The sequence below is a fragment of the Podarcis gaigeae genome, assembly GCF_964106915.1.
Source record: "Podarcis gaigeae genome assembly, chromosome: 11".
Classification (NCBI taxonomy): Eukaryota; Metazoa; Chordata; class Lepidosauria; order Squamata; family Lacertidae; genus Podarcis; species Podarcis gaigeae.
The window spans coordinates 31,176,993-31,195,541 of NC_139687.1; the positions used below are offsets into that span (position 1 = coordinate 31,176,993).

Here is an 18,549-nt window from a genome sequence, read left to right on the forward strand (position 1 = left end):
AGAATATTAGTATTAAATCTCAGGGGAAAACTCAACATATCAAATGAATAACATATTTTGTAAATGTATTGTGCGTGTTCCCATTGCAAATGTGTTATTGGCTCTAAAGAGGCTATCCTGGTCCCATTAAAGTCATTTGTACCAACTCACACAGTTCAGGGAACTGAGACTATATTAATTTCTACTACTCTAAAGTAATACTACAACTTGCACTATGACCAATGTTTTATCTAATTGACCGTGTTTTATCTAATTGTTTTCATATTTGTCATTTTGAACAGAATATTATCTGACTGCCTCCTGCCTCCCTTTTGCACTAGTGTACATTTTAAAATGGCAGTCCTCAACTTAATTTACCATAAAATCATGAGGAGCTGCTACTGCTTTGTCTGACATTTGGCCCACTAGATGTCAGGCAGTGGAGATGGCAATGCCATCATTTTTGTTGAATAGTGGGTAGACATAGCAGACGACGCAGCGATTTCTCCAAAGAAGCTCTTTATTTGTAAGCTGGAACAGAACTGAACTGAAGGGTTCAGCCAGCCTGCTTATATAGAGCTCCACTAGAACGCAACAGTAACCATTTTCTGTAACTATCCAATCACTGAACGTCACTTTCGATCCCTTATTTGCATATGTGGACCTGAACTATCTACATTATCTCCCTGCTGGCCCAGGGTGAAAACTTCAGTACATAACAATTTTCACATCATGCTAAGCTAAACCATGGCTTAGTGCAAACTTTCTAGCTCCGGTGGAGGAGGAGGCTGTGGCTGCTTTGCTTCTCCTGAGACTTTCTAGGTAAGCACAGAGCAGCAGCTAATCAAGGTATGGTTTAGTGTGTTGTCCAAGCACAGGACTGTGGTTAAGGTCTCTCCTTCTTACTCGTGGTCTGTAGCCAAACTTTGGCTAAGCTACTATCCTGTGCTGACCTAAAAAGCCTGAGGAGGAACAAAGCTGGTGTGATCAACTCTCCTGGAGCAAGTCTCACTTACTCCCAAATAAAGGTGAGTAGTTGCATTCTGTTGTTACACAGTGATGTAGGGCTCATCACCAGTGCCATGCAAACATCTTCGAATCTAAAGCTTAGATGCTGCAAGCCCTGTACTGGCTATGTGTTGCAACATTCTCATGGAGGAGGAGATAGGTGGTAATTGTCCCCAACACTCTAGCTGCAGAAGGGCTTTCTGCCAAGTAAATGGGCTTTTGGCTCCTTGAGGGTTACTACAGTGTTAAGTTGCAGTAACCCTCTTCATGGAAGCTGATGGCCCCTTCCCATTTCCAGCTATGAAATGAAAGGGTAATCTTCATGTTCAGTAAGTATGGATATGTGTGTCTGTGTCTCTGTGTGTTTCTCTGGTTCATTCTTTATTTTTCAGTGCCTCCCTCGTCAAATAAGTTTTTAGAAACTAATGTACAAAATATCCCATAAATGATCTTTGTGTTCTGCAAACTGCTTCTGATAGAATTGCATTCTACACCTGCCTTTACATAGGAAGTAACCACAAAAATCTGCCAGGAAAAAAGCCTTAAAAATGAGAGAGAGAGAGAGAGAGAGAGAGAGAGAGAGAGAGAGAGAGAGAAGGCAAAGGCAAACATTAAGCTAACTAGAGAAGACTTCCTGTAAATTAAACAAATCAGATATTTTCAACAAGGCAGCAGGTATTCAAAATGCTCCCCTGGCCACCTACTCCTTGAAAGTCCATCACCTTTACCACATATGTGAAGTGAAGTGATAGGCAGGAAGTGCCTGGCAGCAACAGATGCCGTATAAAAGCTTCCTCTTGGAATTGTAAGCTCAACATGACAGTGATTGTCAGACTTGGCCAGCTTTAAGCATTGGGCCTCTTAGCTAGATTATATCTTGTTAGCATTACACTACTCATTTTTGCTGCTTTTGGTCACACGTTGGCCGGGTATCAATTTATTATACATTTCTGCTAGCATTTCAAACTAAATACAAATGAAGGTAATAGCTATTTATAATTTATGGGTCTCTAGGCCGGAAGAATTCTGGGCATGTTTTCAAAATAACATAACTTAAAGGAATGATTTGCAAAATGAAAAAAAGAAAAAGAAGGCAATATGCCCAAATAAGCTTATACCAAACAGGCACAGTATGAAGCAAGAAGTAGTGAGACTCTGAGCAGATCCTAAAATAACACGAGGCACCCAAAACTCATAAACATCAATGCTATGTACACCTAGTTCCCCTTTGTGCCTTGGCAATGCCAATCTAAGCAAACACGCGCACACACATACACATGTGCCACTGGTAGGCAACCTAACATTATTAGTTGCATTCCACATTCCTTTAGCTCTGACAGTGTGCTACATGCTGTACAGAATGTGATTATTTGCCTCCAGATGGTGCCTTAGTGGCTTTCAGATATGCCCTGGTCACTGGGATGTCACACAGCATAATGTGAATGTCATTGCAACCCTGTACATGTCTCCTGGAAAATAAGCTCACTTGAGTTCAGTGGGGCTTAGCTGGCAGGTAAGTGAGTGTAGGGTTGCAGCCAAAATGTAAACACTAGCTGCAAGGATACGATCAAAAATGTAACCATCTCAAAAAGCTTTCGCAAATACAGCATCTCCAAACACGATGGATGCCAGAGTCAACACATATTGGCAAAATAAGTACCAACCCCACGTTGCCCTCAATTTTTTATACCACAAATGTTCTGGTATATTTTTGTGCGCGTTCGTTGCACTATTATTGCCTTCTGGCAGCAGTAATGTGATTGCATTGGGCAAGCATCGCAACCAACTAATAAAACAAAATAAATCCACCCCTAACGCTTTGTCATTATGTTGTGAACTTGCTGCAGAATACAGCCACCATTTCACACCAGTCTGCAGTCGGCCCCTCATTTATTCAGGTGTGCCTAGTCAGTGTTCTGAAATCCATTTTGCACCTGGAACTGCAGGTGACCCATGGCATCTGGCTGGCCACTGTGGAAACAGAATGCCAGACTAGATGGACTTTGGCTCTGATCCAGCAGCACTCTGCTTATGCTCTGGTGAAGGAAGAGGAGTGTGGAGGGAGCGCACCACCCCCGGCAGCACAATCCCGGTGGGGTGCCATCGCAGCTGCCCCCCTGCCCGCGCTGGGCACCATGCCCCCACAGGTGGTGCACCACGACCCCAGGATGCACGCCAGCCCCGCCCCCGCCTGCTCTCCACCACTGTGCTTATGTTATTAAGAGAGCTGTTTCCAGCTCTATCTGATGATGAAGCCTAGCTTGTCCCTCAGATGAGGCAACCATCTTTCATGGCTTCATAAGTCTACCAGTTGTAATTTGCCAGTATTGGTGGGTTCCTACTGAAGCCTGCAGATGATGGTGAAGCTTCACTACTTTCAAGGATGTCCATTTCTGTGAGGACCAGTTTTATATCAGTGTGCCAGAGTCTGTGTTGGCTGCCAGTAACTTACCAAGTATAATTGAAGGTTCCAGCAAAAACAGCCTGTGGGGAGCACTGATAGTTTCTGCTTCGGGAAAATGTGGCCTTTGCCATCTCTTTCAGCATTGTTTGCCTTAATATCATTCTCTTTTTAAAAGTGTTCCCAGTCTTACCTTCTCTCTAATTTACAATGTCTCAATATTTACCTTGGTACAATGATGGATTGAAAGAGTAAAATCATTGCACCAACTCTGAGAATCCCTCCTATTAAATGAGTCATAGAAGCTGCTAGTCTTTTCAAGGTGATTTTTTTTTAAAGGATGATTGACTTTTTTCCTTAAATAACAAGCAATTAAGTTTATTCTTATTGGGAACCCACAGTTAAATAAAAAAAACTTTTGAGTTGCTGCAGTCTGTCCTCTCCACGTGCTGGTGCCAAGATGATTGTGGTATGTTTTCTCTCTGCACACAGCAATCTGTCCTTTTATTCAGAGAGGGAGAGTACAAGGAAGCATTGCAAATCAGCAAACATCTGGATTTCATGCATACCCTTGAGTATTGAAAGAGATAGTTGATGCCTTCTGGATACTTGGCTGCAGCTGTGTGTTTGCTCCAGAATGAAAAGCAAGCCATGCATATAACTCCTTGGAACAAGAAGTCCAGATTTTGCTCCATGCACTATTGAGTTAAAACAATCCTTTCCCTTTAACTTTTCACATGAATTCTCTTTAAATCACTTTGGCTGCTTGATGTCCACATGCTTTGCAAGCAGATTAGCCTCTTGATAGTTGCCGAAGCTTTGACTTTGAGAAAAGTAAATAGATAGAAATCAAGAAGAACCACACTTTGGGCCCATCCAGGTGTCCTTTTTTAATTGTGCATCCATAATGATTTGTGTTCATTATGGTATTGGGGTGGATATACAGTACATGATCCCACTTTAAGTATTGTTTGTACCTGCAAAAGTTTCAGGATGAGCATACTACTTTGTATGCAATAAGTGCATGTCCCAGAGCTTGCTGCTGAAATTCCTGTAACTTTTAATGCTGCCTATTGAGGGAGGGGGGCTATTTTTGTTTCTCTATAGCACAGAATTGCCTCTCCAGATAGCAATAATGCAGTAACATTGGGGAAGCATCACAGAACAACTAATAAAGCAGAATGATGTGTGGATGGTCCAGTACAAATCCACTACTACCTTGGTTTAATAATAATAATAATAATAATAATAATAATAATAATAATAATAATAATAATATATTTTTTATTTATACCCCGCCCTCCCCAGCCAAGGCCGGGCTCAGAGGGGCTTACAAGCAATAAGAACAGCTTAGTTTATGAACAACTTGTATGAATAACACTGCAAACCCGGAAGTAGGTGTTTTGGTTTGTGAACTTTGCCTTGAAATACGAACGTGTTCCACTTCTTGTTGAGTGTGTTCCGTTTGTAAATTGAGTCCCCCGCTGCTATGGGAAATTGAGTCGCCCGCTGCTATGGGAAGAACACTTTGGTTTAAGAACGAACTTCCGGAACGGATTAGGTTTGTAAACCAAGATGCCACTGTTATGCACTATTATTGTGCCAATGACATGTTGCAGAATACACACACACACATACACACCAAAAAACAAACAACACCATTCTGGAGGAGCTCTTTACTTTTAGTTTCTGTTTGACCAGGGTTGCCTCCAAACTGTGATTATTTTGCCAGAGCCATGCTTGCTGGGATTTGTAGTTCAGCAACATTTGGTGGGACCACTTAAAGCCATGGCAAAGTTCCTTTGGTGTCTTGCTCCATGAGACCAACCACACAGTATAGCAACAGCTCTAACCTTGAAGAAGGGGGAAAGACAATGTTCACACTTTATGGCCATGCTCTATTTGATGTTAATTTTGGTCTAGGACAACAGCTCAGAAAACAAATATCTGAGAGAGGCAATTGATTTCCAGCCACAGATGGAGGTAAATGAATAGCCCTCTATAGAAAGAAGAAGGGGGAAAAGCTTTCAGGTAGTCAAATGGGGATAAGTGCAAGGCAATGATCTACAGAATTGCAATGCATTCCCCTTGATGCTTCCCCAAAGGGGAAGTTGTATTTTCCAGGAAGGTGTTTGGTCAAATTAGCTTTTATTTTTCTTTTTTCTTGTTTGATTTAACACTCTAGGAAAGTTAAGCTACCACCACCACCCCGCCCCACACTAGAGAGAGAGGGAGAGAGTTAATGTAATTTGCTTTCTGTGTGAAAATTGCATCTGTTGAGGGGTGGGGGCCCACGGAGCAGATCAGATATGGATTCATCACCTGCATAATTGCTTTGCTGGATTCAAGCCCATCCCAGGACAGGCCGTCTGCACTTGGCAACTGTTGTTGGATTCTGTTGCTAATGAAAGTGTGGGAAGTTTGAGAAGCAGCAGCAAAATCTCACCATGGATTGATTCCTTCCCAACTCTTTATTGTTATGCTTGTGTTCTCTGCAACCTTTTGAACTTGGAAAGTAATGGCAGTGATATTTATTTATTTATCTATTTATTTAATCCATCTATTTCACATGTAATGCTTTAAAGAAGAGGCTGGGGACTCTTTGTAGATTTTCTTCTAGGGGTCTCGTGCCAATGGTGAGAATGGCCAGAGGCAAAAGTGGGAATTCCCAAATAAACACCAACAATAATAACAAAGAGAGGTATGCTTATCAACAAAGGAGAAGTTCACATGTATTTTTAGTATGCTATTTTTTTTTTAGTACCCCTGTTTTTTAATATCCTTTTTTTTTAGTATCCTTTCTCTGTTCTTTCTAATCTGGGGGGAAATATTTTATACCACTTCTAAATATTTTACTTGGAAGTTATGGGTGGGGTTCCCCTAACCAGCCCTATCAGCAAAAACCCTTCTCAATAACTTCACTTGCACAATGGGGCTTCCCCCACTGTTCACGCTCTGCATGCTCTCCACACACCCTTGAAATTGGCTCTGGGAGGGTCAGGAGAAACCCCAGGATAGGCAGGAATTTTTCCATACTTGTGAGGATGGAGTGTTTGGAAGAGTGAGATGTTGAATCCCCACCACCCCAAAGACCTGAAAAATCCTTTTACGCACTCCCTGATTTGTTGTTTTGCAATGATGTGTTAATATTCTTACGGATGTGGGCTTTTATTTTCATCAACCCTTTTTGATTCTGTTAGTTTTTATTTTTGTTTGTGTGTGTGTGTGTGTGTGTGTGTGTGTGTGTATTACAGTTTCCCCCTGTGGTTCTAAACATCCTTGAGATATGATGTGTTTGGGAAAGTTTTTTAAGTGTGTGTGTGTTTAGGGTACAGTGGTACCTCGAGTTACAAACGCCTCAGGTTACAAACGCTTCAGGTTACAAACTCCACTAACCTGGAAGAGTTACCTTGAGTTGAGAACTTTGCCCCAGGATGAGAACAGAAATCGTGTGCCGGTGGTGCAGCATCGGCAAGAGACCCCATTAGCGAAAGTACGCCTCTAGTTAAGAACAGTTTCAGGTTAAGAACGGACCTCTGGAACAAATTAAGTTCGTAACTAGAGGTACCACTGTGGAAGGGAGAATCAGACTGCTGTGTGCCCCATCCATCTTCTGACATCTGTGCACAGAACAGTATTCCAGCAGGCTCTCCACATGATCAGGAATCCCAGTTGTGCAAAGTTTCCCATCACACATCAACTCCCCTTTTCAGATGCTGCACCAAATGTCAAGGGCAGGCTCAGCAGGTGTGGTCCTCCTCTGTGCCTCATTTCTGCAAAGGACTCCAGTTTATAGGAATGGCAAGGGCTCTAAAAAGCAAGGCGAGCACTGAACAGAGAGCACCTGTCACTGTGGCAAACCTCTGCTTCTGCGCCCACACATTCAGTATCCAGTACTACAAACCCGAGTCTTCCACATCTAGCAAGGATTCTTAAAGCATGGATACTCAGGACTCATATCATTCACACAGTCCTTTGGATGGAGGAGATATTTCATTCTGTTCACATTTCAAGGCAAGTTTACCTGATTTGCACTTTTCTGAAACGATGCATGAACCAAAAATGCAGCAATCTTTTGCACTTCTCTGAATTTTGCAAAGCAGTTCTCCAGCCAAGTAACTTGTACAAAAATGCAGATAGTGGAGTAAAAATCTGAATGGAAAATGCATATGTTAGGTAAAAAAAAACACACACACACACACATAACATGCAAAATTGCATCATGTTAGGAGAAAATGCTTTGGAAAAAACAGCTATTATAGGCAAAATACATTTGTTAAGAATGCTGATGAATGTTCACAATGACTTCCTTTTAAAAAAAAAGATGCAAACTGATGCAGAAATGTGGAGAACTGAATAGTGGACAGATGAGAAACTTAGAGAAACCAAAATTGGCTGATTTGACCATCCTACCCAACCCCCACAAATGGCTTCCATATAAATAGAGCTTGTTACCTGCCCATATAGCAGATGCAGGGAATTGTGGGTCTTGCATAAGCTGCACAGAGTAATGTGAGCCATGTCATGCCTTCCTTTTGGAAGCAACTAATTGGAAGTGTCAGAACCTCCCAAGTGAGCTTACACTTAACCGTAAAGCCTAACCATGCGGTAAAACTACAATCCCTTACTGTAGGACTGCAGCATTCAATCAGTTGACCTTGATGTTTTAAGCCTTTTAAGGCTATGGCCATTTAAAAAAAAGAAGAGTCAGATGTGGACATCAGCATGTAATACTTCTAAGTGGCTTGTTTAATTAATTAAAATGCTACTGCTGAGTTGACTGGCCGTGGGGCGGGGAGCTCCTAGGTAAACAAGATAATGTGATAGGTATAGTACAAAATAGTTTTGCTGAAGTGGAAACAAATAAATCAATGCAATTAGTAGCAGAGAATATAGGAAACACATGTTTTCCTGCATTACAGCAATATATTTGCCATCCCCCCCCCAATCAGATACCATTAAGAAACTATAAAGCATAAATTTCATAGCCTATGATTGCAAAACTGATAGTAGTATTGACTGCAACATCCATTCCTCACAAAAATAACTCCAGGATCCTGATTCTGCACTTTATGCATGGCAAAAATATTACTTTGCCTTCAAATGCTTCCTTCCCTGCAAGAATCTGTTCTGTCTTCTCAGTCTCTGTGTAGTACAGCACTGGGTTGACCGTGGCAGCCCCTCTTATTCCCCAGTCGGCAGTGCAGATGGGTGCAGCTATATAAAGAGAAACTGCATACAGTACTGTGCAGGAGCTAACAGGCAGTGAGAGACAGTGAGAGACAGAGGAAGTGCTGGTTGCACTGAATGTTATCACCAGAATTCATTCGTTTCATTGGCTCTTGCCCATACATGGAAGAGCTTTAGTTCACTAGTAGAGCAACTCTCTTGCATGCAAGATAGCCCAGGCTCCTGGCAGCTCCTGGCAGGGCTTTGAGAGGCAGTCAAACAAGTAGCGCTTAAACTGGGGCTATACTGAATTAAGAAGATGCAGGCCATTGATGCTAAATTTTCCCTTTTTTGAACTCCTGGGCCACAGGTAAAGCATATAGAAAAGCAATTTGTGCAATGAAATTTTTTTTTTAAAAAAAATGGGACCTGCAACAAAACATTTCATTGTGAAGTTCCCCTGTTTAGGTTTCCAGTCACTCTGTTCCAGTCACTCTGTTCCAGTCACCACCAGCCCTCTCTGATATTCCACTCCTGCCTCCAACAGCCAGCCACCATTCCGAGCCCAGTGAGCATGCTCAGTCCCCATTTGGCTGCTTTGGGGGTTTCCCCCTACCTGTAGGTTGGTTGGTTCTTCTAAAAAACTTTTTTGTAATCTGACAGCCTTGGAGGTTTTCCCAAGCCTGCAAGTGCTTCCTTCTTGTGTGCATTTCAGCAACATAAGAACTGACGCTGTTAGTAAAAAAAGAAAAAGAAAAACGGTGTGGAAATCAGAAGTTACTTCTAAAGATTTTCTCTCTCCTTGTTTCCACTTGGGTTTCCTTTGCTATTTGCACTTAGCCAAGGTAATGTACTATGAAATGCTTAACAGATGTAACATGTGAGTAGAAAGCTTCAATTAGCTTCTTGGGGAATGGGGTGGGTGGGTGGCAATGGAACTGGATTGTAGACTCAGAAGTTGCATGGTTTTCTGGCTTTCCTTTTTGATTTTGTGAGTCAACACATTATTAATTGTAAGTATGTTTGTTTGTTTTTTTGATGCAACTTAGTTAAAAAAAACAAAAACCTTCTAAGATTAAAAATCCTGTCTTGTCATCCAGGGAATTCAACGTGGCATGCATGGGGGCTACTTTCCCCCAATAGCAAATCCTCTGCAATGGCCCAGTGCGACCTGGAAGCCAATGTAGCTCATCTCCCTACTCACCTGTGTGCCTTAGGGGTGAAGAATTCTCTGTCTCCATGCAGTGGGATGGGGAGGGAGTTTCCATACAAAATGTAAATACCCCTTCTCCTGCCCAGCCTCCTGTCACTCAATTTCCAAGGATGCTGAGAGTTCTTTTCATATTAGATCAGGGCCCTCTCTATCTGGCCTCCAGGACTCTCCCCAGACCTCTTCTTCTCAGCCCTGCTGCACCCCTTCCCTGAGTGCTTTTGCATGGCTGGAAGTTGTCTTTGATCTACAGTAATGCTGCTTACTTGCCTGAGCAGAAGAACAGCTTGGTTGAATCAGGCCACCTGGCCCAGCAGTGGCCGACCAGATACCTGTTGGGAGCCTGCAAGCTAGAAATGAGTGCAACAGCACTCTGCCCACCTGCAGTTTGCTGCAACTAGTTTTCAGAGGCAGAGTGTCTACATGTCTGATTTGCGCATAGCTTGAATGACAGTAGAGTCACATGTACTGTGACAAGAGTCACACCTATTGCCCCACCCACTTTTTTGCTCTGGACACGTCTGCCACTAATTGCCTGAAAAAGCTTCCCTACTCCTGCCCCCCCCCCAGCCGAGAGCCTTCCTAAATACATCACATTTATTTTATTTATTTATTAACTTTATATACAACCTATATCTTCCAAAGATCTGAAGGTGGTGTAGATTGTTTTCCTTCTCCCCATTTTCTCGTCACAACAACCCTGTAAGGTAGGTTAGGCTAAGAGATGGTGATTGGCCAAAGGCCAATCAATGAGCTTTATGGCTGATGAGGGGGGAAGAGGGAGGATTTGAACCCTGCTCATTATAGATAATGTATCTCAATATAGATCCATTCATTATCTATATTGTTTCACTCAGGGTAGTAGGGAAGCTTTTTAAAGAAATTACATTTTTTTGATTTTTTTTTAATCAAGTTAGGCATCTCTGTTCAAATGGGGAGCGGCGGTGTCCTGTCAACAAAGTTCACCCTGCTCATTTATTTAACAAAACGTCCTTTTCAAAGCTCTGACTGTTTCCCCTTAAATGAGGAGAGCAGAAGCAGTGACCAAAAAAGAAGAAGGAGGTGTTAGACAACATTCCATTTCTTTTCTCCCGCTGCAGTGACTTTGGTTCGTACAAAGGGCTCCCAGGGCATTCCGGGAGAAAGTGGTTATTTGCTGCAGCACTACACTCAGCAAGAAATAAACTATCTGTAAACACAATTTGCTCAATAAAGTCAATAAAGCCAAAAGCAAGTTCTTGTAAGGGTCTAGGGAAAGGAGTAGTTTGCACTTAAAGCACCTTGGCTGAGGAAGACTATAAATTTACACCTCCTGACACAGGCCCTTTGGAAACTTGTGCTTCCTATGTTTTTGTTGTCATTACTGAGTGCAAGTGATACCCATAAATGTTGTGTGTGTGTAGATATATATATATATTCTGTTTCAGCAAATGTACAGCTTTTTAATCGAATGAAAACACAACGCAAACTCAGCCGAGATCTCATCTGGTCTTCATTTTCTCCTAATTTATAATCAGGAAATCCATTCGTACAGGGCATATAATTTTTGCGCTTTCTAGTGGCTTGTGGAACGTACCGTTCTGCACACAGTCACATTTAAATTGATAACCGTCCAGGCAAAGTGTAATTTTAAAGTACAGGCTAAAGGAAGGGTTTGATCTCTATATTAGAAGGGCTGCTCCAATTTTGTTGCTGCTGGGTTTTCCCTTGAGTTGTTTTGCATCTGAATTTAACCAAGACCTTCTTCTTCTCCAGTGCATTTGACTAAAGCTGCCTCAGTAGAGGCCAAAGCTTTCAGCGTACAGAGGAGGATGCGGTTTAAGCATCCAGATTAAATGCAGGCTCTCCTTAGCTGCAGGCCACATGCATGTATTCATCACTGATTTCCAAATGACGGGTTTGTATATCATTGGTTTAGAGTCCACAGCCTTACATTCCGGGACCCATATTCTGCCAAAAGCATAACAATTTGGTGGCTGGAAGGAGAAACAGTCATTATATGGCTCCAAATTGCTAGCTGGCACAATGTGCCAAGAACAGCAGAAATCCGCTGGTAAGGAGAAGATTGCAGTCACTCTTTAAAATAATTTGATGTTCTAAAAATACAAATGCAGGAAATGTCATCACGTTTCAAAATATTTTACATTAGTAGGTAAATACATAAAGAGTTGCGTGATTGGTGTTTCTAAGTGGCACCGTCTCTAAATGATAGGAAAGCATTCCTGGTGTTGAGTTTTTGTCTTAAATAAATTGCTTTGATTTGAAGTAAATCATTTGTAGAAAAGAATCCCCCCCCCTGCACCCCACTCCATTTCCCTTCCTTAAAATAACAAGCAGGAAAAAAATCAGACTCTTGTAGTATAAAGACAGCCACATATACATATTTGTTATATTTTTAAAATTGCATTATGTGCAACGTGTGTTTAATTGCGCACATGCGAGAACGCCACATTCACACTCTGAACAACTACTAGTCATGTCGTATTATATGGCATTGCCAACATATTTTTCCAGAACAAAATAGCCTCTTTATGTATATCATTATCAAACCAAGCCTTACTTCACGTCTTCTTTGTAGTATTTTCCTGAATTCCGTAAATATGCCTTTAGTTCTTTCCTTTAAAAAAAAGTTCCCAAAAATAATTGTAGATTCAGATAATTATTTGAATCCCATTTCAAAAAATGTGGTTTGTTTTAAAGGAACTGGTTTGTTTGCAAAGCATTCCTGCATTTCTTTACAGTGAACTCCTACCTTTACTTTTTACATTTCTTTGCGTCACCGGTAATGCCAATCAGAAACCTGAACTAGCAAAATACATTAAAGTACACAAATAGTGATGGATATTAAGGTTGCAAACCTGGCCCCACTTACCTGGGAGTAAGCCCCGTTGAACTCAGTGAGACTTACTACTAAGTAGACATGGTTAGGATTGTACCAGAAAGCTTTCCTCTGCATGCTACATGGAAATGAAATGCCAAGATAATTTTTTATGCTTATGTACAGTATACGTTGTACAAGGGCAGAACTTCCTGAAACATTGGCCCTAACTTTGTAGTTTTAAGAATTTCCCAAATATTTGTGGTACAGTTTTCCTTCAGTGTTGTTGGACACAGATTATTTGACTGGTTAGGTTTAAAAGCACTGATTTACCATGCAATTTGATGCCTTTTTAAAGAAGTCTTCCTATGTTGAAGTGTGATTTAGATTTTAAATAGGGGTGGCTAACCTGCGGGTGTTGTTGAACTCCAATTCCCATGATCCCCAGCCAGTGTAACCAATGGCCAGGGTGACCAGAGTTGCAGTCCAGCCACATCTGGAGGGCCACCTCTGCCTTAGTCTTAACTATCTTACCCTTGGCAAATGTGAAGCAGGCCTATTTTATTTGTATTTGCCCAGCAGCTCTCTGAGTCTGTGTTTCTTGCGAGAGAGTTTGGGAAACTTTCTTCAGCGCACACTGTCGATTCCCTGCTATTAAGCACCATCTCAGACATGTACGTTTCAAATAATTCTATCAGGGTTTCAGGATTCCATGTGCCACTGGAGTTCTCTGAAACACAGGGTGATTAAAGGCTAACTCTTTTGGTGGCCTTGAAAATGTGCCCTTAGATTTGAGGCTTCCAGCTATCTAGGCAACCCCACAGCAGGTGGCTTTTGGCACAGAAGTCGCTGGGGGAGAAGAAGGAAGGGAGGGAGGGAGAGTAAATGAAATGTGAGCAAAAGCCCCAAGGAGGAGAGTTGGGAAGCCAGTTCCGGAGTAAATATGTTTTGGGGCTTTCTTCCTCTTCTTTTTAGTAGGCGTCTCCTTTTCCCTGAGTGGCGTTCATGGGCGAGAAGGTGGATCCAGCTTTTGGGCGCTTGGGAGAAGGTGCTAATTGCAGTGCCGTGCCAGCCGTTATCATTGTTATTATTGCCGTTGCAGAAAGAGAAGGGGCTGCTTCTGAAAGCACCAAATTAGCACAATACGGAGATGCTTGAATGTCAGGATGTAAAAGCCTTAAAAGCAGCAGAGATGAGATAGAGGGGTATTTTCAAAATCACACAGCCAACTCCTCCTGCTGAAATCAGCGTTCAGGATCGAGCTCTGAAGGTGGAGGAAGGGAGAGAGGCAAGACGGAGAAGCATTGAAGAATTTTCCTAGTCCTCCTCCAGTTGTTTTTTGCTCTTTCTTCCCCCCCCCCCCCAGCCTTTCACCCCCCACCATGGAAATTATAGCCTTGCTGCACTTTCCTTTGTTTCAAAACAAACAAAAAAAAAACCTGAAGGGGGGGGAGAGGAGTGAGTCAGGCAGAATCCTCTTGTATTTGTCCATGAAAACAGCCTGATCCAAGAAGGGTTTTCTTTTGTTCTTTCTGTTTCTGCTCCCCACCCCCACTCTCCCTGCAATATTGTCTGAGGTTAGCGTCTTTCTTCTAAGTAATGCACACTCGGTTGTATTCAGTTCAGTGTTCGATACTATATGACAAGCGCGCATAATCCAATCACCTGGTTGCCTCAGGCAACCCAAATTGTTCCCAAGGTCACCAGGATACCTGTTAGGACCCTTAAAACAAAGTTTTGGCTTTTATTTTTAATCTCTCCCACATTTTTTGTCCGTCTGTCTGTCTTAGCTCTCTATCTTTATATAGTGACAGAGAGAAATGGGAAATAGAAACCTGGGATATTGGGTAGTATCCAACGAACTTGTTCCATCGGTGCAAGGATTTGCACTTGCGCAGTGGAAACCCCTCCCCCCCAACACAACAAAATGCACTTCATGCCCTCCTCGTATTTCTTCTGGGTTTTCTCCCCACCCTCCACTGCAGATCTGGGCGAGGGGGAGGGGGGAAGTTCAGTTATATGGACATAAATTCTTGCACTGACAACAGAGCAAGTTAGTTGGATAATGCGCATTGTTATTAACTGTGTATGTATACTCCTAACTGCCTCCTTCTGAGGGGTCACAGCCGTGCGCTTGGGCATATCCCAGTCTCTCCTCCCCCCCCCCTCACTTTTGCATCAGTCCTGTGTGGTAGGTTAAGCTCTGAGAGTTACCGAATGAGTTTTATGGCTTCCTGGTCAAGTGGTAAGAAATGCTTCCCAAGTACAAGGCTGTGGCAGGGCTGTGATATAGACGTTTGAGCTCCTAGAGGGGTATCCAGGCTGAAGGCTATGCAGATATTTCCCCAGTTTCTCATTGAAGAATCCGTGGCGTCTTTTCCCTACACAGGATGCCATTGCTATTTTAAAGTATTTGCATTTGATTTTTTAAAAAATCTGTTATGTTGTTTTCTGCCCTTTTGGATGGGATAGAAATTTAATGGATGATGGTGATGAATTTGACTTTTGGGCTCCTTACACTGGGCAAAAGTAAGGACTGGCATTCTGCTGCCTAATTTGAAGCAGCAAAAATGATATAAGAAGAGACTGCTGGATCAGGCCAGGGGCCCATCTAGTCATGTCCTCAGGCTGTATCCACATAGCAGTAGAGAGGTGAAGAGTTGGGGCCCAGAATAAGGGAACTGCTCTGGATCTGCATATGGTCAAAAAGAGAATAGTATATAATCCTATTTACTAATTATCAGGATTAACAGCACTAATAGGTGCTGATCCTTTTGTAGCTAAAGTGGAACCATTGGAGGGCAAGAGATAGATTTCAGGGGTTCCAAAACTCATAGAAGAAGAAAAATTAACTTGGGGGGAACCAAAGGCGATCCCCAAAAACATTTGTATAAGGACTGACCCCACCAGATGCTGACTGTCCCATGTAGGACGTGGAACTTGGGAAAGGGCATGGCTGTTGGGGCAACAACACCACACTACTGTACAGCCTTTCGTTGCAGCTCCCATGTGTTAACAGAATATATTTGGCAGCTGATCACTATTGGCTACTATGTGTTTCAGTAGCTTAGCAAGTCTTCTGATTCTATTTGTATGGTTGATTCACAGCCTAATGGTGACATAGGACCGCCTGCCTTTTCTGTCAGTGTATTATTGAATTAGGGAACGTTTAGAAAAAATAATTGTTTCAAGTCCATTGCTCCACTTGGTACCTAGGCCACAATTTCATAGAAGAGCACAGTGTTTCCGTTATCTGACGCTTCTTATCATCCATGCGCCGTTGGTGTCCTGCATGTGATATGTACTCTTGTATTTCAGGTGTTTTTGCATAGCTCTGGCTTTGAGATACGAAACCCAAATGATACCCTCTCCTCCTACTCCCACAAATTAACATGGGACACAATTCGCCAGGGTGTTCTTTTATGCATGCCTCATTGAGATAAATGGGATGGGATATCTGCAACCACCCCATGTCACAGTCTCTTTTTCCAGGACCAATGAAATAATCCGAATATACACTTTACAGGAGATTGCAATATTTCTGGGGGCATGTTAGTGTTAACTGAATTCGAGTGTCAGCCTATGTACCGAAGAAGCGTTTTTCAGTCCGCGTCTCTCCTTATCATTTTCTCTCTCTCTCTCTCTCTCTCTCTCTCTCCAAAATTCCACAGGGAACGGGTATGGCAACCCCCGAAACTCACCAGGTCTGCTGGTCTCACCTGGCAACTTGAACAAGAATATGCAAGCGAAGTCTCCTCCTCCCATGAACTTGGGAATGAACAACCGTAAACCAGATCTCCGAGTGCTGATTCCACCAGGCAGCAAGAACACGATGCCATCTGTGGTAACACATTTTCGTCCTTCCCCTTCAAGATAGAAATTTCCCAGGCAGCACTAAGGCCATGGGGGATCGAACCCAAGGGCTTGTCTAATGTATCTGTTGTAAGGCTTCCTTGCTTAAAAAGGGAGTTGCTCAAGCAAACTGAAACAAAACAAAGACTTAAAAGTCAGATCTAATTAAAATGTATCTAATCTAATGTAAAAAGCCTGAATCAAACTTAAGAGTTACATTGTTTCTGAATCAAATTAATTATCACTTCTCAGAACACATATGAAATCAAAGTCCCTGTACATAAAGTTTGATGGGGCTGTTTGATGGGATTCTGGATAGCAGAGGGCCTTAGGGGTAGTTTCAAATAAATTTTGTTGTCTTCTGAGTAGGTCCCTTCTCTCTTTCTCTCTCCCTCCCTTTCGATTTTAATGTATTTATTTTCTTCAAGTCTTTTTCTTTCCTACTTTTTGTTTTACCACTTTGCGAGGAAGCCTGCCTCACCATGAGCAGTGGTAGATAGAAAGCCCATGGCTCTCCATCAAAGAGCTGCTTGACAGCCTTAGCCTTTTGATCAAGACCAAAATTCTCTTAGTGTATTTGATACCGCTGGGACGGCTGTTCAAGAAAGCAAACATACAGGTGCGGTGTGAAATCCACACATTCTCCACCTTTGAAATCAATGGGGGTTGCAGTGCGGTATGCTTTCAGCTAACATGCTTAATAAACCTTAAAGCACAAGATGTAACATCAAACCATGGTCTGGTACTACGTGAACAAGCCTGGAAAATGGGTATATCCCCTTGCATGCTCTGAGCTGTTAAGTAGGAGGAACACAGAAAATTGTCTTGTACAGAGTCAGAACATTGGTCCACATAGCTCAGTTTTGTAAAGTCTGCCTGGCAGCAGCTCTCTGGCGTTGCAGGCAGGGTCAGTCCAGGAACTGAACCTGGAATCTTCTCCTTGCAGCCTATGATGGAGCTACAGCTCTTTCCTTTTAACAACTTCCTCTTCCTGTTGTTGTTCTTGTTGTTATATCTAATACCCGCCCTTTGCCAGGAGGTCCCAGGGAGGACTAGAACAACTTAAAATCCAAACAGATCACAGTCACTGGAATCGGGTGGGCCCTGAAAACATGCATGTGTCACAGACCAAAAGCTGTACGGGAGCCAGTGTGGTGTAGTGATTAAGAGCGGTTGAATCGTAATCTGGTGAACCAGGTTTGCTTCCCCGCTCCTCCACATGCAGCTATTGGGTGACCTTGGGCTAGTCACACTTCTCTGATGTCTCTCAGCCCCACTCACCTCACAGAGTGTTTGTTGTGGAGGAGGAAGGGAAAGGAGAATGTTAGCCGCTTTGAGACTCCTTGGGGTAGTGATAAAGCAGGATATCAGGTCCAAACTCTTCTTCTTCTACAGCGAAGAAGCCAGATACACCTTTATGGAGAGGGAATTCCACAACTTAGGGGCTGGTCCTCTCCTGGGCCACCACCATCCAAACATCCGAGGGAGATGGAACTTCCAGGGGGGGCTCCTGTGCTGGTCATTACACCCAGGAAACGTGCAGCAACACAGTGTTGCCAAACAGCATTTGATCCCGATTTGCAATCCCAGTTTTCAGGACAAACTGGGGTAGGCAACCTGTGGCCCTCCAGATGTTGTTGAACTATAGTTCCCAGCCTTGGACATGTAGGTTAGTGTGGATGGGCGCCTCCCCTGCCACAAAGTCTCTTTCTACATTCCCTAGGAGTGGCGACAGACGCCTTCCTCCTACCCCTATTCCTAGGGCTCATACGAAGGCCTTCTTTGTACCTCCCTGTGGGAAAATGTGCATTCTGGCCTCACCCTGGGAGAGTGCAATACTGCCCCTCAGTGAGGCCAAACTTAGATTCACAAAATGTTTAGGGGTATGCATACCCCTGCGTACCCCCAGAAAAAAAGCAGTGGACCTATATCTTTTGGACAGCAACTTCCACCTTCCTTCTGTTTCACGGTTTCCTCTGTTAATATTGCAATAGGAATTTCTAAGCTTCTTCCCAAAGATTTACAGAAGACCAATAGTTGATTCTTCATTTCACTGAACGACTTCAAGAAGTGATGTTTTTGAAAAGTGAAGCTTTAAATCTTCCACTCTGG

At 42.8% G+C, this 18,549-nt stretch overlaps 1 protein-coding gene across 29 annotated transcripts in view; it reads left to right on the forward strand.

Moving 5' to 3' along the window:
* The window catches only part of MEF2C (myocyte enhancer factor 2C), a 161,530-nt gene that overhangs the window by 126,990 nt on the left and 15,991 nt on the right, over positions 1-18,549 (forward strand). For all 29 annotated transcript variants that reach the window (XM_083703247.1, XM_083703264.1, XM_083703253.1 and 26 more), the window contains one exon: positions 16,257-16,429. In XM_083703247.1, coding sequence (XP_083559373.1) covers positions 16,257-16,429 — 173 coding nt within the window. The remainder of the gene's footprint in view (positions 1-16,256; positions 16,430-18,549) is intronic.